The sequence below is a fragment of the Bos indicus x Bos taurus genome, chromosome 26, assembly GCF_003369695.1.
Source record: "Bos indicus x Bos taurus breed Angus x Brahman F1 hybrid chromosome 26, Bos_hybrid_MaternalHap_v2.0, whole genome shotgun sequence".
Classification (NCBI taxonomy): domain Eukaryota; kingdom Metazoa; phylum Chordata; class Mammalia; order Artiodactyla; family Bovidae; genus Bos; species Bos indicus x Bos taurus.
Window position 1 is genome coordinate 17,803,082 of NC_040101.1, and position 21,548 is coordinate 17,824,629.

General features: G+C 42.5%; 1 protein-coding gene across 6 annotated transcripts in view; it reads left to right on the forward strand.

Moving 5' to 3' along the window:
• Positions 1–21,548, forward strand: part of NRAP (nebulin related anchoring protein) — a 75,396-nt gene that overhangs the window by 5,130 nt on the left and 48,718 nt on the right. For 2 of the 6 annotated variants that reach the window (XM_027528623.1, XM_027528626.1), the window contains exons 4-14: positions 384–488; positions 1,808–1,912; positions 3,719–3,823; positions 4,522–4,626; positions 5,796–5,903; positions 6,198–6,302; positions 10,706–10,813; positions 11,806–11,922; positions 14,591–14,695; positions 16,149–16,256; positions 17,824–17,928. In XM_027528623.1, coding sequence (XP_027384424.1) covers positions 384–488; positions 1,808–1,912; positions 3,719–3,823; positions 4,522–4,626; positions 5,796–5,903; positions 6,198–6,302; positions 10,706–10,813; positions 11,806–11,922; positions 14,591–14,695; positions 16,149–16,256; positions 17,824–17,928 — 1,176 coding nt within the window. The remainder of the gene's footprint in view (positions 1–383; positions 489–1,807; positions 1,913–3,718; positions 3,824–4,521; positions 4,627–5,795; positions 5,904–6,197; positions 6,303–10,705; positions 10,814–11,805; positions 11,923–14,590; positions 14,696–16,148; positions 16,257–17,823; positions 17,929–21,548) is intronic. The other 4 variants (XM_027528629.1, XM_027528628.1, XM_027528624.1 and 1 more) reach the window with 3 other exon arrangements.

The following is a 21,548-nucleotide window of genomic DNA, read 5'->3' on the forward strand; positions in this document are numbered from 1 at the left end:
ACCTACATGAATTTGAGGAGCCAGCATTGAACAAGCTCTCTGAGTGTTGCACAGGCTAGTTAGGAACCACTGCTCTCATGTCTGGTGTTTTCTAAGCTGAATACTTGGTACTGTGTGATAAGCTTGTAGAGACATTGTCTTTTTATTTGCGCTGCAAAATAGAGCTTTGCACACAGTAGGTGCTATCCATGTGCCACTTGGCTGGTGGTACAGATGAAGCCGGTGGTGACTCTTGACAGTACAGTGTGGCTTTGTCGTACAGTTAGGATGCTCTGTAGTTGAGACGTAGGACCCGCTCCCCCCGCCCCCAATTTCGTTCTGTGTTGTTTGTTACCTTTCTCATTTCTGATGGAAACATTACTGACGACGTCTTCACTGTGCAGATCGGTGGCCAGGAGGATGGTGAACGGTTTAAGTCGGTTTTTCACTGGGACATGAAATCCAAGGATGAGGCCGCCGCACCTAACAGGCAACCACAGGTGGATGAGGTGAGGCGAGAGTTATAAACAGGTTTGGAAGCAGAGAAAGGAATGACACATTGTGCAGGTGACATGTGTAGTCAGCATTACTTCAAGAGGGAATTGGTTAAGCTTTCTTTTATCCATCTTATCCTTCCAGCGGTCTACAGAAGACCTCCATGGTCTGTTTCCCACATTTTCACAATACTTGGTATTACCAGACAAAAGTGTTGACAACCTGTATCTTGTTTTTTTCTGTTTAAACTTTCCTGATTGCGAGTATAGTTGAGCGTATTTTCACATATGAATGATCTGACTTTCCAGATCGCCAAAGCATGGTTCTACCCAACCTGTCCAGCTTGCTGTACCTTCAGCCCCCTTGGCTCCCTATCTCTTCCCCCCAGTTCCAGTCAAACCCATTTCCTCATGGTCTTTCACACAAAGTCTATCATTGCCCTCATGCTTTTATTCATGGTAGTCCCCACTCTTAGAATTTATTCAACATGTGTGTTTTTATTTTTTGCCTTTTTAAAATCAGCATGCCGTTATTGAGTATTATATGCCAGGCACTATTCCAGGCTGCTGGAATACATCAGTGCACAAAACAGACGAAAATCTCTGCTTTCATGGAACAGACCTCCTTGAGCAGATGCTTTTTCTTGTCTCTTTGCATCATCTGTTAACTGACCTCACCCCTGGAGGTCCAGCTCAAATTCCTGTCCAAATCAGGGCCCTCACATGGAGATTGCTTTCTCAAAACTCTCACTGTGTTTATCTTCAATACAGTACCTTTAAGCACCAAGCGTTTTCTAATTGCTAATTGTTTCATATATTAGTTTTATCTCCCTAGAAAAACCACACATATCTTAAAAGAAGAATTTTGTCTTCTTTTTTTTCTTTTTTGATAATCTTTTCCTAATGCTAATTGCTTAATCTAGCGCTTGGCACACAACAGGTAGCAGATTTTTGAAGCTTGGCTGAATAATGCTGATTAAGCTCAGATAGGTGGCTTGTCCACAGCAACTCCCCGCTGCCCCATCTTGGTGCAATAATGTGCAAAAAAAAGTTAAGTTACATTTGGAACTCTGCTGTGATATCAGTCAATCTCTGAAAGTTTTGGTTATTTAGGAGATGAGGTTATTTTCTAGTTTGGAAAAAATGAACATTTTGGCTAGCTGAGACCTGCCATGTATCAGGAGGAGTTTATCATTTTAAGAGAATTTCTGTCTTTTCTATCTTATGTTGACAGTGTGGGTGGGTGTTGCTGGAAGGGTCGGGTAGGTAGGGTGATCTTGCCAAGCAAGTGTGTGGGCTGTGTGTTTGTACGCACTTGTGTTTCTCCTCTCCAGAGAGCCTATTGGAGTGGATACAGGGAAGGGGACGCCTGGTGCCCAGGAGCTCTTCCAGACCCTGAAATCGTAAGGATGGTGGAGGCACGAAAGTCACTGGGTGAGGTAAGGGGCCTAGAAGATTACTTTAGCAGTTAGCTTGAATGTTCATTAAGATTGTGATAGAATACTGGCCCTCGCCCAAACATTCCCATGTCCTAGTCCCTGGAACCTGTGAATATGCTACTATGCATGGCCAAAGGTATGATGAAGGTAGGGATTTTTTTAACAGAATATAGCTGCTTTGCTTCCCAGGTAGCTCAGTGGTAAAGAATCCACCTGTCAATGCAGGAGAGGCTGGAGACAAGGGAGACACGGATTTGATCCTTGGGTTGGGAAGATCCCCTGGAGGAGGAAATGGCAGCCCACTGCAGTATTCTGGCCTGGAAAATCCCATGGACAGAGGAGCCTGATGGGCTACAGTCCATTGGGTTGCGAAGAGTTGGACACGACTGAGCAACAGAACAAACGTACATATATGTGATTTACAGCGTTGTGTTAGTTTCTGACGTACAGCAGAGTGATTCATTTATATGTATACATACATAGGCGTGTATATTCTTTTTCATGTTCTTTTCCATTATAATTAATTACAAGATAATGAATATAGTTCTCTGTGCTAGCCAGTGGGACCTTGCTGTTTATTTTATATATAGTAGTTTGTATCTGCTAAACTCAAGCTCCTAATTAAGGTAAGGATCTTGAGATAGGAAGATTATCCTGGATGATTAACATGGACCAAATGTGATCATAAGGGTGCTTATAAGGAGGGAGGCAGGAGAGTCAGAGTCAGAGAAAAGATGATGCGACAACACAAACAGAGGTCAAAACTGTTTAGGGCTGTAAACCAAGAACTGTGGACAGCCTCTTGAAGCTGGAAAAGGCAAAGAAATGGATTTCCTACCAGAGCCTTCAGAATCAGCCCTGATGCCCTATTTTAGATTTTGGAACTGTCACACCATAAGAGAGATCTTAGTAGGTTTTCATTGTAGGAAAGACAATTTTACCCCAGGCTATGGAATTCCTTAATGATTTGCATGCTGTATCCTCTAGTCCTCTCCCTAAACCCAGGGCACCTGTCTTTTGAAGAAACCACTTTGGAAAATATTGTTAGTCTTGAGTAAGTTTTCTTTAGCACATGGAAAGAAAGCAACTGAAGCATAGTTGCTAAGGTGCTGTGTTTTGTTAGGAAAGCAGACTAGCAAAGATATTCAAAAGTAAGGAGGAGAAAAGAACAGATATTTCACTCCCAGTGCTGTAGAAATGTGTCTGGTGGTGGTTGAGTCGTTAAGTTGTGTCCAACTCTGTGACCCTATGAACTGGAGAGCCCGCCATGGACTGCGGGCCCATGGACTGAGGAGCCTGCCAGGCTTCTCAGTCCATAAGGACTTTCCAGGCAAGAATAGTGGAGTGGGTTGCCATTTCCTTCTCCAGGGGATCTTCCTGACCCAGGGATCTAACGTAGGTGCCCTGCACTGCAGGCAGATTCTTTACCGACTGAGCTACCAGGGAAGCCCAGAACTGTGTCTAGCGGATGAGTTGCTGAAAGGTCTCCTGCGGAATAATTGCTGCATTATCTTACAAGCCTTTGAGTCAAGGGGCCTCCCTTGGGTTGTGCCAGGTTCCACAGAGTTTAATATAAACAATGAAAGGGAAACTCTTTGACCTAGGAAATATGATTTCTTTAGCCTTGAAGGTGTTAATTTAAATCACCAAGTGAATAATTTTCAAATTTATTCCAGGAGACCAAAATATTTTCCTAGTACCATATACATCCAGTTGCATCGGTTCTGATGATGCTTGCTGTTGCAGTTTATTCATTCCCATTGGAGATCCTGTTGGTTCTCATGCTGACATTGGTCTCACCAACAGGAGTATCCAGAAGACTATGAGCAACAGAGAGGAAAAGGGAGTTTTCCAGCCATGATCACACCTGCTTATCAAAGGGCCAAGATCGCCAACCAGCTGGCCAGCCAAGTGAGTGTCTTACTGCTAACTCACCATTGATTACACTAATTTTTGTCATTAGTGAATCCCTGGGATTCAGGTAAAATCCAACAGGAGAGTTCTTTGGGGGCAGTAGGTACCCTGAGTACAATATTATGAAGAATACTGTGTTCTTATCTTTTGTATATCAGTCATTCTCTATGCCTGTGCCTCCTCTATCAATGGAGAGAAGACCATGTCACTCACCCCGAAACTGAACCAAATAATATTTCGAGGTTAAGCATCAAGGACACTGATCTTTATTAAGAGGATGGCAGATCCTACTGAAGAACAGCATAGCTGGTTGATTTAGAGCTCAGATTCTGGAGCCAGCTGTATTGGGATTCGAATCCTGGCTCTCTTGCTTCATATCTGTGGGACCCTGCATGAATTACTTAACCTCTGTGTTCCCCAGCTGCTCATCTGTAAAATGGGGCAAATCATAGTCCTGCCTCATGTGATTGTTACGGAGACAAATGAATATTTGTTCAAGTTTAGCAGTTCCTGGCACTCTCTTGGACTGAACACATGTGCGTGTTTTTGGAGAGGAGCCCATAAAGCAGGCCAGAAAGACTTGCCATAGGTTTGCCTTGAGTGTTGCCCAGTGGTGTAGCTTTAGGACAGCTGCAGGGAGAGGTCCTACAAAAGCTGCTGGGTGTTACCTTGACTTCGTGCTGTCTCTTCGCCAGGTGGAGTACAAGAGAGGGCATGATGAGCGCATCTCCAGGTTCAGCACGGTGGCGGATACCCCCGAGCTGCTCCGGGCCAAGGCTGGTGGACAGCTTCAAAGTGATGTAAGAAATGATAGAAGCCAGGGATTTCCCTGGTGGTCTAGTGGATAGGACTCCATGCTTCCACTGCAGGGGGGCCTGGGTTCAATCCCTGGTCTGGGAACTAGGATCTCCCATACCATTTGTGTGTTAGTCGCTCAGTCACATCTGACTCTTTGCAACCCCACAGGTTGCTGCCCGCCAGGCTCCTCTGTCCATGGAATTTCCCCAGGCAAGAATCCTGGGGTGGGTTGCCATTCCTTTCTCCAGAGGATCTTCCTGACCCAGGGATCAAACCTGGGTCTCCCACATTGCAGGCAGATTCTTTACTGTCTGAGCCACCAGGGAAGTCTATGGAGTCCCATGCCATGTGGAGTGGCCAAAAAGAAAAGAAAGCAATGATGGTGGCCAGATGCTGTGATTCTTCTTTAAGGTTCCCCACTCTTTCCTAACGTGGAGAAGGGTGGTCAGGTCAGATTCAGCAGCTAGCACAGGCCACGTGAAAACTCTTCCTTAGAAAACTCAGACGGTAAAGTGTCTGCCTACGATGCAGGAGACACAGGTTCGATCCCTGGGTCAGGCAGATCCTCTGGAGAAGGAAATGGCAACCCGCTCCAGTACTCTTGCCTGGAAAATCCCGTGGACGGAGAAGCCCGGTAGGCTACAGTTCATGGGGCCGCAAAGAGTTGGACACGACTGAGCGACTTCACTCCCTTCACTTCACTTCAGTAACAAACCAGATATTTCTGATTAACCTGAAATAATTCTCTCCTTGTCACTGCAAATTACAGAATAGAACTTCCGAAGAATTTGTACCATTTGCCTTTTCAATTCCAGTTGCTCCACAGCATAATAAGACTGAAAACTTAAGTGTTGTTCTGATTGGGAAGCTTAAGCACGAATCCAGGTTCAGCTTAACGAGTGGCTTCTGCTTGCCTTGGTTGGCCTGCAGCAGGTACTCACAAGTATGTGTTGAATTCTGGCCTGAGCATCTCCATGTATCAGACACTGAGCTGGGTGTTGGGAATAAAATGGTAAACAAGAGTCTATCAAGCGCTAAACCTACTACGTTGCCTAAGAGATCTGATGGGAGATGTGCAGGTGTTATGGGAGCCCTTAGAGGGGCTTCTCACTCAGATTGCCCGGTAGATGGTGGGAATGTGGTATGTGATTCAAAATATTTCTTTTTTCAGGTGAGATACACAGAGGCCTATGAACAGCAGAGAGGGAAAGGCAGTTTTCCTGCTATGATCACACCTGCTTATCAGATAGCCAAAAGAGCCAACGAGCTGGCAAGTGATGTAAGTGTCCCAGGCTATGTTGTCACAGGAGGGGAGGAGTCAGGAAGTTACCCAGACCTGGCAAGTCCAGCTTCCTGCCTTCTTTTGTGTGCACTGTGGATCCAAGAAGGAACTTTCCTTCAGAGTTTTCAGTCAGTTTTACTAGAACAATGATCAGGCACTTTTATGTCTAAGACACACTCCCTAGACTCGAGCAGAAAAAGAGCATTCCGTAGACATTCATTTTGACTCTTCTAACCCGTGTGCATAAGAGGCTAAATTTACCAGGTGTATCCTTCTCTCCCCTCCAAATAGGTGAGATACCATCAACAATATCAAAGAGAAATGAAGGGAATGGCTGGCCCTGCTGCTGGAGCTGAGGGTCCGTTGCCAAAGGAATACATGGACCAGTATGGCCAGGTATGTGATAAAGTGACTTCCTGGGAGACTACCCTTTTGGATGGTCAGGTCTCAGTTTGGCAACCCTCTAGCCCATGACACACCCTGTGACAGTTTAATCAGGGGTTGGGCTGTCGTCTATATTTGCCCTATTTATGGAAAGTGGATTTCAAAGCCAGAAAATAGCAGGCAAACGATTACACAGGTTTCAACTTGACTCACTTAGGAAAACAAATTCTAAGTACTTTATCTTTCTTTTTTTTAAAAAAAAAACAAACTAAAGGACCTATATCAGCATGGTGTGTTTGCTAGGAGTAAAGCATCCTCATCTATTCATTGAAGAAAAATCCTGAGGACTCAGACTGGCTGTGTTTAGCCTGTCACTGCGTAGTAGCACCAAAGGGATCAATGCATGTCTTGAAAAATATTTCGCTGAGTAGCAGGATTCTTTTTCTTAGAAAGTGAATTTCTTATCTAGGTTGCCAGATAAAGCAATATGCCAGAGGGAAAAAAAGGCATATTGCTTTATGCCTTTTTTTCTCAATTTCATTCTTCAATGAACTACATCTTGACGAGATGTAAAAAGATTGAGTGACAATTACAAGCTAATTTCATTTGCACATCCCTCTGTATTTTCTGGTACTAGACAGCTATTGTAAGGGGGAAATGGAACATATGTTTTCATGGTTGTAAGTAAAGAATGTTGGAAGACCAAATATGTGTTCTGGAAGAGTACATTCAATTGGCCTTAGTTGATATTTTTTTTCTTAATTTGACAGTTGTTTAAATTTTCTGGCACTGAGTAGACTTTACAACACATGTGACTTATTTGACATATATAATTTATAAAAGGAAGCAAATAACTGATTTCTCTTCTTCAGAAAACTGAGACGCTTATCAGTTCAGTTCAGTTCAGTCGTGTCCAACTCTTTGCGACCCCATGAACTGCAGCACGCCAGGCCTCCCTGTCCATCACCAACTCCCGGAGTTTACTCAAACTCATGTCCACTGAGTCGGTGATGCCATCCAACCATGTCATCCTCTGTTGTCCCCTTCTCCTCCTGCCCTCAATCTTTCCTGACCATTGTGGGGTATATTCATGTGAAACTTTGAATGAATATAAGATAGGTTTTGGTCCCTTTGCAAAATGTCTATCTGAACACAAATGTCTGATTTTGAGTTTATAAGGCAATTTTATTAAATTCCACAATAATTGTTAGTCAAATGGTTTCTAGTGCTTAAAGCTCAGTGAAGATATTTGTTATAATTGTATTTATTTATTTATTTTTGGCTGTGCTGCATCTTTGTTGTGGTGCAGGCTCTTCTCTAGCTGCGGCGAGCGGGAGCTGCTCTCTAGTTGCAGCGTGAGGTTTCTCCTTGCATTAGTCTCCCTGGTTGTGGAGAGCAGGCTCTAGCGCGTGCAGCTCCGGTCGTTGCGGCATGTGGCTGCTGCTAAGTCGCGTCAGTCGTGTCCGACTCTGTGCGACCCCATAGACGGCAGCCCACCAGGCTCCCCTGTCCCTGGGATTCTCCAGGCAAGAACACTGGAGTGGGTTGCCATTTCCTTCTCCAGTGCATGAAAGTGAAAAGTAAAAGTGAAGTCGCTCAGTGGTGTCTGACTCTTAGCGACCCCATGGACTGCAGCCTACCAGGCTCCTCCGTCCATGGGATTTCCCAGGCAAGAGTACTGGAGTGGGGGGCCATTGCCTTCTCCATGCGGCATGTGGACTGTAGAGCAAAGGCTCAATAGTCGTGATGCATGGGCTTACTTGCTTTGCGGCATGTGGGATCTTCCTGAATCAGGGATTGAACTCATGTCTCCTGCATTGACAGGGAGATTTCTTACCACTGAGCCCCCAGGGAAACCCCAAAATATGTTTTTATTGGTTTAATGTTGTAAATATGTTGCTCAGATGGTCTGGACAACTTTTCAAAGTCAGTTTTAAAAATACTTGGCTTCCATATTCAGCAGAAAATATTTTGTTCTATATTTGGGCCGTCCTATCTGCCACTGTTACCACACACATATAATTTCTTATATGTATCTAGGCCTTTCTATACACAGTGATGAAATTCCTAGTGCCAGAGTGGAGCCTTGATTATTAGGGCATTTTGCTTGAAGTTCCAATCATGATAATGGGCTTCCCAGGTGGCGCTACTGGTAAAGAATTCATCTGCCAATGCAGGAGATATAAGAGACGTGGGTTCAATGCCTGGGTTGGGAAGATCCCTTGGAATAGGAAATGGCACCCCAGTCCAGTGAACTTGCCTGGAAAATTCCATGGGCAGGGGAGCCTGGTGGGCTACAGTCATTGGGGCTGCAAAGTGTCGGATATGACTGAGCGACTGAGCACACGGCATACGGAATCGTGATAATAACAGATAAAAGAATCAAAGTGGGTCTGGTTTGATAGCACCACCAGCAGCTGTCGGTCAAGAGGACTCCATCCCCTGTGGCATTTCACTGATATACGTGACACATCAGGGTGAGATCGGGGGGAGTGAGAGAGAAACAGGCAGTCAGAGGAACTATAAATATCTGTAATGCCTAAATGACAAAGCAATTCATTCTTTTTAATGCATATTTTTTAGGTTAATGGACTTTACCACGTAATCTATTATTTGTCATCTTCCCAATATGATTAAGGGTCTCAAAAAGATTTACATACTAAAAAAAAAAAAGATTTACATGCACAACATATATTCATATAAACAGAGACGTTAAAATAAAGCTGCAAACCAACTCCAAATCATAAAGCAGAAAGGGCAAAAGGAGGCTACCAAAGAATTTGAGTCTTTGTTATTATTATTTTTTTAGCTTAACTTTTTTCACTTAGTTCATGTGGCCCAGAACCTTCTGGCAACCAACCAAAAAGGAGCTCTTAGGCTAAGCAGTTGTCATTACTGGGTAGAAAGGAACCCTGTGCATTCTAATTTTACCCAACTGTTTCATATAAGACAGTAGTGTGCCAGACTCTGAACCGTGTTGCTGGAACCAGGCAGCCCCACCGCGGAGGAGGCCAGAGTGAGATGGAGTCATGAGCCCGAGGGGACACACTAAGGGTTGTTTCAGATCTGTGGGAGCACAGATTAGGAAGCAGTCGCTTCTGCCTGGGGCAGGCCCGGGAATGAGGGAGGAGCTCCCCGGAGAGAAGGTAGCATCTGATGGACTTTTGAAGTACATCCGGTTCCTGATTGCCAGGGAAGGTGTACACCAGTGACGTGGGGCTTCCCAGGTGGCGCTAGTGGTAAAGATCCTGCCTGCTAGTGAAGGAGACCTAAGAGCCTTGGATTCGATCCTGGGTCGGGAAGATCCCATCGAGGCAGGCTGGCAACCCACTCCAATACTCTTGCCTGGAGAATCCCATGGACAGAGGAGCCTGGTGGGCTAAGTCCGTAGGGTCGAAAAGAGCTGGACATGACTGAAGCGACTTAGCACATGAGGACAGTTCCATGAGAAGGAAGGTACTCCTTTATGGGAGTGGCTGGGTGATGTGGTGGGGAGGAAGGAAGAAATCAAGACTCAGGTTGTAATACTTAGTTTGAAATAAACATTTGGTCCCAGTTGAGATCATCTTATGGAAATCTGAAATCTTTTCCTCCCAATATCAAAAATTTAAATCGTTATATAACCTTCCTTTATTAGTAAATGAAATGAATCCATCACTGGGGGAGGCAGTTTGTGGGATATCAGTGCCTCTCTGCATAGATCTGCCAACAGGTCAGAGAACAGTAGCATTCAAGACCCCTGGAAGACAGAGGGACTTTCCTGGTGTCTTTTAAGAAATGATTACTCCACGGGCCTAGGAGACTCATACAGTGTCTTAACTTATCTGATGGAAACGACGATGCCAATGATAATCACTTCTGTTTACTTAGTGCTGACCCCAGTAAGTGTGCTGGACAATAGTAGGTGGGTCTGCCTCCAGAGTCCACCAGCTCAGTAACCACATGTGCTGCTCTTAGGGCTGAACAGAGGAGGGTTCAGTGTGGACCAGCCTCCATGGGAACAGGAAATGTAAGAACAAGATGTAGGAGAGATCATTGCTAATCCCCTCCCCATTCCAGGGGTAGAGCATTACTGATTAAAGTTTTTTAAAATTCACTAATTATTTGGCTGCACTGAGTCTTTGTTGCTGCTCAAGGGCTTTCTGTGTTGGCAGTGAGCGGCAGGGGCTGCTCTCTAGCTGTTGTGCGTGAGCTCCTCATCGTGGTGGCTTCTCTTGTTGCAGAGCACAGTCTCTGGTGCACTTGGGCTTCGGGAGCTGCTGCACTCAGCCTCAGGAGTTGTGACACACAGGCTTAGTTGCCCCCGCAACATGTGGGAGCCTACGTCCCAGGCCAGGAAGAGAACCCGTGTCTCCAGATTCTTAATTGCTAGACCACCAGGGAAGTCCCCTGATTAAAATTTTCGATTGCCCCAACAGGGTTACTCAGAAGAGTATGGCGAGCACAGAGGAAAGGGCAGCTTCCCGGCCATGATCACCCCAGCTTATCAGAACGCCAAGAAAGCCAGCGAACTCGCTAGTGATGTAAGTACCTCATTGGGACAACCCACAGAGCCACAGAAGCAGAGGAAAAATTAGACTCTGGAGACTGTGCTTCCTGAAACCTACACCCAGTTTAATTTTTCAGAGCTGAGTCAAAGCACAATGTTAACCTTCAATTCTTCTCCAAATTTCTGACGTCTGCTTTTTGGGTTCATACTGTTAGGTCACATTTGTCTGCTTTAAAGGAGATTGACATGGACAAACCACATAATTTGCTTGAGGTCAGCTGAAGCAAGCGCTGATACCAGTCTAGCCAGATCAGGTGGAGTTAGGAGAGTCTTTGCAAAATAACCCACTTTAGAAATTGAGCACTCAAGAGGAATAGCTGATTAAAATAAATAGTATGATTATCAAATTGGCTGTAACCCAGTTGATAAAATAATTTTTATTTGCAGAATGTTAGCCAGTTGGCCATCCTTGAAAGATAAGCTATTGTTACCCTTGGTAAAGTCATTACACTTGGTAAAGCAACAGGCACACTACAGATCTTTCACCAACTTGAACTTGATCAATCATTAGAGGCCCAGCATTCATCTCATACCCCCTTTGCCCTTCTCCTTTACTTTGTTCCTACTCAGTTATCACCCATTTCTCTAGAAAAGTGCACTTTGGCCTGAAATGGGAAATAAAGGACACATTCATCACTCGAGACTGGATGAGAAATGGTCGTTAAAACCAAAGGCAGAATGGGTTTTTGGATGATACTTCTAGGTATGATCATTGTGAGACCTTTCTTTATGTAGAACTGGAATGTAAAGTGTAAAAAATGTGAAAGGGGGCAGTAATATTTTAATCTAAAAGGGAGTGAGTGGTTTAGGGACTTAGTGGAGGAAAAACCCATGTGATATTTTTTTTTTTCCTCCAGAAAATTGTATTAAATAAATGTTGACATGAAATGTGGAGTAGATGTGGAGTAACTTCTCTCCTGGAGAATGAAACAACAACTCTGGTTGTTCTTCGTGTGCTTCTTTCAGATAAAATACAGGCAGGACTTCAATAAGATGAAGGGCGCTGCACATTATCATTCCCTCCCAGCCCAGGACAACTTGGTTCTGAAGCGGGCTCAGAGCGTGAACAAGCTCGTGAGTGAGGTATGTACGGGGACGGTCCCATCTGTGTGCTGTCACTTCCTTTGGTTCCGACAGACAGTGAAGGGGTGACCCCAGAATGAAAAATTCTGTCTTAACGCCACATGAACTACACACGTGTTACCAGTTTCCAAAGAATGAATAGGTAGTCAAAAGCAATTCATAACAGAGCATAGAACCAAACTAATTAAATCTTTCTCTGATGGTTCAGAAGTTTCCTCCTGAAATTCTCACAGGGCTGTGGATAGTCCAGAGTTCCCAGTAGTAGATTTCTAGTTGCCAGAATTTGGATGAACCAACCTTTGTAACCATATATCATTCTTACAGAGTGGACATCAAAGATGAGGGGTGTTTTGAACATGGAACCTCCCTCATTCTTTTATTTTTGTAGTCAAGTTTCCAAGAAGCTCTGTGTGCTGTATGAATTCCTCTTGCCTTAGAGGCAGACCTGACGGCCAGAGACTGTGTTTTGTTTGGCCTGCCAAGGGGTTAGGATTTTTAGAATTGCCAGGGCAATTTGCAAGGGAATATCCCCTCTAGTTCCCCATATCCTTTTTATTGTTCTTGAGTTTCTTAAAGCAGCTTCTTCCCTGTTTGCATCACCTATCAGGACCCTGAAGGCATTTGAGTTGTCAGCCTCTTGCCAGGCTATGCATAGGACTCATCTAACAAGTTGTCTGCAACTCAAAAAAGGATGTGCAAATATCCTAAAAGATTTTTCTTCTCTTCCCTGTCAGTCCTTTATCCCAAAAAGTGCCTTAGCCTGTGATGCTGCTCAGAATCACAAGAGTGTGCATTTCCTGGGCATCATCAGAAACTTCAGATACTTAAAAATAGTGGATAGGTGCCAAGCCCACGGAACCTGCATTTAAAAAAAATTGTATATTTGGCTGTGCCAGGTCTTAGTTGCTGCATATGGGTGGTTCCCTGACCAGGGATCGAACCCAAGCCCCTTGCCTGGAATGGGGAGGCTTAGCCATGGGACCACCATGGAAGTCCAGAACCTGCATTTTAAACAAATTGTCCATATGATTCTTATGCTCCAGGCCAGAGTTCAGCAAACTATGATCTGAGTAACAAATCTGGCCCACAGCCTATTTTTAGAAATGAAGTCTTATTGAAATACATCGTGTATCTGCTTTTGAATGATACGGGCAGAATAGATAGATGGTACATCGTGCAGGGCTTCCCAGGTGGCACACAGGGTCGCGAAGAGTTGGACATGACTAAAGTGACTCAGTGCACACACACATACACACACACACACACACACACACACACACACACACGTCCTACCAAGACTCAAATGTTTACTATCTGCTCATTTACAGAAAAAGTTTGCTGAATCTTGCGTTTTGACTCATGGAACATTAGATCTAGGTGGGGTCTTTGCAGTCTTTTGTCTCTGGCTTTGTCATAGACCTGGAAAAGTCAAGTGTCTTATTGTGGTTCTGATAGACTTCTAGGGGCAGAACTAGAACCAGACCCAGGAATAACACTGTTACCATTTTGGCCTTTTTCTACATGAAAGTGAAAGTGTTAATTGCTCATTTGTGTCCAACTCTTTTCGGACCCTATGGGCTGTAGCTCACCAGGCTCCCCCATTCATGGGATTTTCCAGGCAAGAATATTGGAGTGGGTTGCCATTTCCTTCTCCAGGAATCTTTTCAACCCAGGGGTTGAACCCAGGTCTTTTGCATTACAGGCAGACTCTTTACGATCTGAGCCACCAGGGAAGCCCTTTTCTATGTGAATGTACTATAAACAAATATATGAATATAAAAACATTTTTTATAGAGTTAGAATTCAACTGTGTGTACAGTTTTATGTGCTTTTCTTCATTTTATATCATATTATAAGCATTATGATGCATCTTGCAAACTTTAAGAGGCATATTCCCACCAAATGTTTTATAAGGTATGATAATAAATTGTATTTCCTTTGGTAAACATCACAAGGGAACCTTCCATTTCTTTTTGCCATTATGCTTCTCTAGTAAGACAAACCAGCCCTGCCTCTATTAATGGTAACTAGCCTTCAGCTGCCTTCTCCAATTACCTGGAATGACTTGGAGTCTATTTAATAATGACCTCACATCTTACATACAACGACCCAGAGGAGCTCAGCTAGCCATTTAAAATTAGAACGCACTCCTGTGTTTATGTGTGGTCTCATTTATTATGTTCTTTGGTAAAGTAACTTTTTTGGTTAAATTCTACTGAAGTATATATACAGAGAAGTGCATATATCTTAAGTGTTCAATAGGAAGAATTTCCACAAGTGGACTCATCTTTGTAATAAGCAATCAGATCAAAAAACAGAACATGACCAGAGTCCTGACATCCCCCCAGACACCTGTCTTCAGAAGTAACCACTGTCCTGATTTCTAAGACTGTTTTGCCTTTTTTTTTTGAGCTATGTAAGAATCTTAAAAAGTATTTACTCTTGAAAGGGACTATATATTTTTTAATATTCAGAACCAAACTGATTGTTTGCTTATTAACTATTTGAAAGGAAAACATGTATTGTTGACCTACAGTAGCCTATGCCTGGTATTTCAAAATCTTCAGTTGAAAGTTTTCTAAAAATATCCTAAGTTGAGCCCTGGTGACATTTTCAAGAGTGACTTTGGGTTTGGTTCTCCTGTGCATCTGGTGTTTTGGTTTCCAAGGTGGAGTATAAGAAGGATCTGGAAAGTAGTAAAGGTCATAGTATCAACTACTGTGAAACGCCTCAATTCAGAAATGTGTGCAAGATTTCAAAATTCACCAGCGATGTGAGTTTTTAATGCCTAAGCCTTTGTTTGGCCTTTTTTTTTTTTTTTTAATGACCTGAATTTCTTGGTCTCTTAAGAGACCATGTATGTGAATGCATCTGGATGTCTTGGAGAAGCATGGCTTCTTAGGCACAGATACTATGAGTGTTGATAGAGATTGCCTGCTGGGGCTGGTCCATGGAGTGTTAAATCTCCAGCATGTACTTGACCCTGAATCCTCAGGGCTGCGTCTGCCCTCTTGCCTCCTTCATGTAAAACAGTATCCAGATCCTAGGGCAAATGCTGGTGAGGAAGCCTAGCTGAGCATGCAGCGTTCCCTCTCAACTTGACTTTGTGCTTCTTAAATTAGTATATAATTTCAGTTATCCTGCACGGTCACCTGGGGGGCCAGGTGTTATTTCCCCATCTTACAGCTGAGCAGATGTATGCTGGCGTGGCATTTGCAAATTTGGAAATTCTCAAAGTCTGGGGATGTATCCTTGAGAACAAAGACTGGTTTATATGATTGTACTTCTACTTAGTTGCTTATCGTAGTAAAATCTGAAATCACATGGGACTTCGTAAGGCTTAGTAAGGAATTTTTTTTTTTTTTTTTTTGCATACATGCCATAGTTGAGCGCACCAGCTTTGGAGCTGACGGGCCTGGTTCCATAATTGGCTAAGTGGCCGACTTTGGGCAAGTTGCTTAAGTTCATGGAGCCATTTGCCTGTCTGTAAAATGGGGATGATAATAAATCCTTCCTGCTCATAGAGTGTTTGTGAAGATTAACTGAGATAAATAGAACTATATCTGATGTAGAGTCATAGTATTCTGTTAAAATACTCTCAGTGCCTGGAAACTCAATGGCCTCCCAAGGTAGGTGATTTTAATGTAGCTTTATTAGAAAGTACTCAGATTTTTCTGACTTCTTGTCTTCTTGTTTTGTTCTTTGTAAGCTGCATTTGGGACATAATATAGTTACTTAACATGGTCGCGGCAATAACCAATGTGTCATGTAAAAGGTGCAGAATTTGGCAAAGCCCGGGTTTTATTCTTCATGTATCTAGAAGGAGTGGTAATAGCATGCAGTGCAGGGCTTGGGGCATGGGGTTGCATGCAGCCCCTGTGTGATCAGTGCTTGTCCTTGGAAAGCTCCACATTCATGTGATAGGTTTTCACATTGGAAAAATCTGGTATGTTTACAACTGAAAATGTTAAAAAAAAAAATCAGGTCTGTTATGTGCTGTCTATGCATCAGATCCTGTGTTTGCTTGTATGCTTGTTTTATCCCAACTTCTTGAATTCTAATTTTTTTTTAGGTTTGTCTTATTTTTAATTCGCTGACCCACTGAATACATAAATAGGCTCTATTTAATCATTTATATGTTGGATTTAGTGCATTAAGATGAGTCGTTTGTCTTCCACGAGTTGGGGAGAGAATGCTTTTGTTGAAGGTTTTGTGTTCCCATGTAGAATAAATATAAAGAAAACTACCAGAACCGCATGAGAGGCCGCTATGAAGGAGTCGGGATGGACAAACGGATGCTCCATGCTCTGAAAGTTGGAAGCCTGGCAAGCAATGTGAGTCCTGTTGTGAAGGGCCTGCATGTCCTTGGGGTCTATTGGGGTGGAGGGAGAAAGGCCACGAGGAATTCAGCCAATTCTTTCCCAACCTCCCCTTTTAAAAAGTCAGTGTTTTGTTGTGTAAAGACTGACCTCAAAGAGTTTCTAAATGTTAATCAATACAACCAACGCTAGGTAAAAAATCCTTGAAAATTTTCAAAAGCTTCCATGTATTAATCTCAGCTTTCTCTGCTTTGAAGAGTACTTAGATCTATTGTAATTGATCCAGTGTAACAAAAACTTTCAGTTTCTGAGAGATAAAGAGAAATGGATGAGCGTGATTCTCATTTGAAATGCTTCAGATTTCCAAAGTGTTTATGATTTATTTGAAACTGGTTGGTTGGTTGACTGATTTATTCATTTGTTCCATCTTAATGTTCATTGTAGATTTCCTGTGTCCAGGCACTGCTCAATGTAGTGGGATAACAAGATAGATTAGGTCCCTCTTTTTGCTAAAGCGTGTGATCTATTATCTCTGTCTTTGTCCATTTAGTTTCAGTTCAGTCACTCAGTCGTATCCGACTCTTTTCGACCCCATGAATCACAGCACACCAGGCCTCCCTGTCCATCACCAACTCCCGGAGTTCACTCAGACTCATGTGCATCGAGTCGGTGATGCCATCCAGCCATCTCATCCTCTTTCATCCCCTTCTCTTCCTGCCCCCAATCCCTCCCAGCATCAGGGTCTTTTCCAATGAGTCAACTCTTTGCATGAGGTGGCCAAAGTACTGGAGTTTCAGCTTTAGCATCATTCCTTCCAATGAACACCCAGGACTGATCTCCTTTAGAATGGACTGGTTGGATCTCCTTGCAGTCCAAGGGACTCTCAAGAGTCTTCTCCAACACCACAGTTCAAAAGCATCAATTCTTCGGCACTCAGCTTTCTTCACAGTCCAACTCTCACATCCATGCATGACCACTGGAAAAATCATAGCCTTGACTAGACGGACCTTTGTTGGCAAAGTAATATCTCTGCTTTTTAATATGCTGTCTAGGTTGGTCATAACTTTCCTTCATTCAGTTTACACGTTTGCAAATGCCAGAGTGTACATCTTGGAAGTAAAGGACACTAAGAAGAAGCTGATCTCATTATTAAAACATACACATGTCAAATTTCATCTGCCTGAGAAAGTCAAATTTGACCTTTAGAAAAAAATTTCAAGTACTCTGAAGACTCTTGAATTTTCATTTATTTTCTGGGCATTAGCCAAGAAGCTCTTTTATTGTATACTTGTATGCAAATGCTTCTTCTTTAACAAAAAAATCTACAAGGGACTCCATGGTTAATAAGAAAGATAAAATAAATGTGCTACAGATAAAGTTAGCTAATTTTGGGTTAATTAAGAAGAAAAATTCAAATTAATTAAAGGCAAAAGTGTGAATGTAATTTAATTTTCCTTGGAGGTGATGAAACTGAATTAATTTTGTTTCTGGTTATTTAAAGAATATTTTTATGACATTCAAACAAGGTCACAAGAAAGTGGGGGCTAATTGCTCTTTTTTTGGTCTTTTCTTTGTGTTTCAGATCGCCTACAAGGCTGATTACAAACACGATGTTGTCGACTACAACTACCCGGCCACTCTTACCCCTTCCTATCAAACAACAGTGAAACTGGCTCCCTTGAAAGACGTGAGTCCTTCCCCAGTAGACCTGTATTCCTCATCACTTCCCTCCAATGGAGTGATTCTTAGCGAGACAGAAACAGGATACAGCAGTTCTTAGGAGATACAAGGGACTGAGAAACAGTAACTCTTTTCTAACACGACATTCATATATTCATGTCTGGAAACTCTTGGATTTCCAACATAAGGCAAAGACAACCCTGGTTTCATCTTGGAAACCTCTTAGAATTTGGGAACTATATCTGCTGCTGGGCACATTTAAAGTAATTATTTGCTAGCAGTGATGAGGTTTATTTTTTTTTTTTTAAGTTTTATGTTTGAGGACCAGAGGAAGTAAACTGAAATAGCTATAAGTTGAGAGGAAATGGCAGCATTGGCTTAATTATTTTCTCCAGGAGCACTTAATTATTTTCCCCAGGAGAAATATGTGTGTAATTTTTAAATTTAATTTTATATAATATTAAATAAAATAATTTAAGATTAAGTAAAATAACTTAATTTTATTATGTAATATTATAGCAGTGATTTGATTTATTTATAGTTTGGTTTATCTCCAATGAAATATGTATAATTAATTAATTTCATTGTTTTCTAATTGCAAGAATTTTACTACATGTTGATTACAGAAAATTTAGAAAATACAGAAATGTACAAGGGAAACAGTAGAAGTTATCTGCTGTTTTAAAAAGTATATAAGGTGGTTTAGAACTGAGTTGTCAGTTCACATTTGTCAGTGAGAGTCATGGACTCTTCAGTCAATCATGGACTTCCCTGGTGGTCCAATGTTTAAGACTTCACCTTCCAATGCAGGAGATGAGGTTTGGATCCCTGGTCAGGAAGCTAAGATCCTACATGCCTCATGGCTGAAAAACCAAAACATAAAACAGAAACTATATTGTAACAAATTCAATAAAGACTTTAAAAAGGGTCCACATCAAAAAAAAAATCTTAAAAAAATAATTTAGTATGTTATTCAACTTGTGCCCATTGAGTGCTCAGGGCTACTTTCCTTCACATTCTTCTGGAGTCAGCACAGCTCCAGCAGTTGACTTGGTCTGTGCTGTTGGTAGATAGGTCTTTGCAGCTGTTTCCCTTTTGCTCTGAGTAGGAGCAGTGGCAAGTTCAGCTGGGCATCTCCAGCATCTAACATAGATACAGGACAACAAAGGCCAGTCAGTGGCAAATGACAGCTTGATGGATGAAAGGGACTTTTCAGATGTGTGAAAAAGCAGGGGATGGGAAGTAGAATATAAAGAGCCCCCATTTTGCTTCTCCCTTTCCCAGAAATTTGGTTGCATTGACTTACTCATTTCACCTTAATGAAATTCAAGTTTAAACTTGGCTACCAAAGCCAGGTTTCTTTTTTTGGCTGCATACATTACCTGAGTAACTTGAGAAATCAAGAGCATCTCATAAAATCTGAGTGAGTTCTTTCACAGTGGGCTTCTGAGTGAGTTCTTTCTTTGAGTGGGCTTCCATAGTAGCTCAGTCAATAAAGAATCCGCCTGCAATGCAGGAGGCCGGGGTTCAATCCCTGGGTCAGGAAGATCCCCTGGAGAAGGAAGTGGCAACCCACTCCAGTATTCTTGCTTGGGAAATCCCATGGACAGAGGAGCCTGGCGGGCTGCAGTCCATGGGGTTGCATAGAGTCGGACATGACTGAGGAACTAACACTTTCACTTTGACAGTAGAATTCTAGAAACAATGCTTAGTAACACAAATGAAATGAGAGAGGGTCCTACAACTATTATATAGGGTCATGTTATATGTTATAACATGTTATATGTTACAACATGACTTGCTATTACATTTGCCTATATAAGACAGTGGATCAAACCAGGCATCTGCAATAGAGTCAGCTCAACCTGGAGAAGTCTGAGAGATGAATTAAACTAGACTGGATTAGAAACATTAATTGGAAGCAGAGGTAGATTCTGCACTGGCAGCCCGTGAGCCAGATCCAGGTTGCAGAGGTATTTGGTGTGGCCACACAGTGTTAAGAAAACTTGTTTTTGAAACGATATGTAGAAATTGTGAGTTCACACAGGAACTGTGGCCCTAGTTCCTGCGTCGCAGCAGTTGATGGGGACTCAGTGCCCACTTCTTCTATCACCTTCACCTGCTTTACTTTTTTTATTTTCCTGGCTCCTGTGTGAAAATTTTTACCGCCCTTAATGTAGGACTTTAGTTTTCAGGAAGTTTGGGAATCCATTTATATTTGAGGTCTCTCTTTCTGTCTGGTAGTCTTAAAGTTGGTCAGGTATCCCTGAAATCAAATAAACAAGCATGGGCCCTTAATTAGAGAGCATTCCTTTCAGATGGATTTTAAAAACACTAATAGCATTAAAATGAGACTCTACCCTCAGCAAAGGGACCTTTCAGAAAGTAGACTGAATCATTGACCAAGCATCTGTGATGTTGCAAAGATATAATTAATCATGGAAAGTGTTAATTATGTCCTGCAGAGGAAAGTAATTGTGCTCTGCTACATACTTAATGCAGAATTATCAGGAAGAAATGTGCCATTTAAAAAACAGAGTTTTGTGACATTTTATCATGCATAATTCTGAATTCTATTAGACTCTATTATGAGATGATAATTTTCCCTCTGACTTAGTGCGTTAGGAAGCTACTATAGTGTAATCTCATTAATACTTGACATTGAAATGACTTCATATTTCCTAGTTTTTCTACATACCCAAGGTCCAAAACTCAGAATGTAAAAAAACTTTTCTCCTTGAATTGTTAACTAAATAGAATGAAGCAATGCTGTCCCTTTTCTCCAAATCCCAACAAAAGATTCTGTAGTCTAGTACTTGGAACACTCTGTTCTTAGATCTTGTTCTAGAAGCTAATTTATAAGTCTTTTTGATTTTTGTTTTGTTTGTTTTCTAATTTGTCATAATACATCTCCTTCTGTAAGCAGAGATAGCTCTGGTTATAGGGAACCCCTGACTCATCTATAAGATAACAGGTAACAGTTCCAAGCACACCAGCATTGGCAAAACCACAGTTATAGTATGCAGTCTGGGAGCCACTTTGGGAGGCCGACTGCTGGGATTTGAACTCTAGCTCTGATACCAGGGACTTTCCTGGTGGCTCAGACAGTAAAGAATCTTCCTGCAATGCGGGAGACCGGGATTCAACCCCTGGTGGGGAAGATACCCGAGGAGAAGGGAATAGCTATCTGCTCTAGTATTTTTGCCTGGAGAATTCCATGAACAGAGGAGCCTGATGGGCTACGGTTCATGGCATCTCAAAGAGTCAAACATGACTGAGTGACTAACACTTACTCTCTGACACCGGCTGGTGACCTTGAGCAAGTCACTTCAGGGCTCTGTGCCTCAGTTCACATGTTGTGAGGTGGGGATAACAGTGCTCCCCACAGGGTGGTTGGGAAGATTCAATGTGTAAATAAACGTAAAGCACTTGCAGTAGTGGCAGGCACATAGTAAGTGCTATTTTTCAGTCGTAATTGTTGTTTAGCTCCTGTTGGAACAGGCAAGAATGGAGTGAGTCCAAGCAAGAGATGCCATCTCAAGCTTTTCACTGGGTCTGTTTCCCTCGGGTCAGTGGGTTTTAAAATACTGAACTGTTTCTCAGCATTTAAAATTGTAAGAATTTATA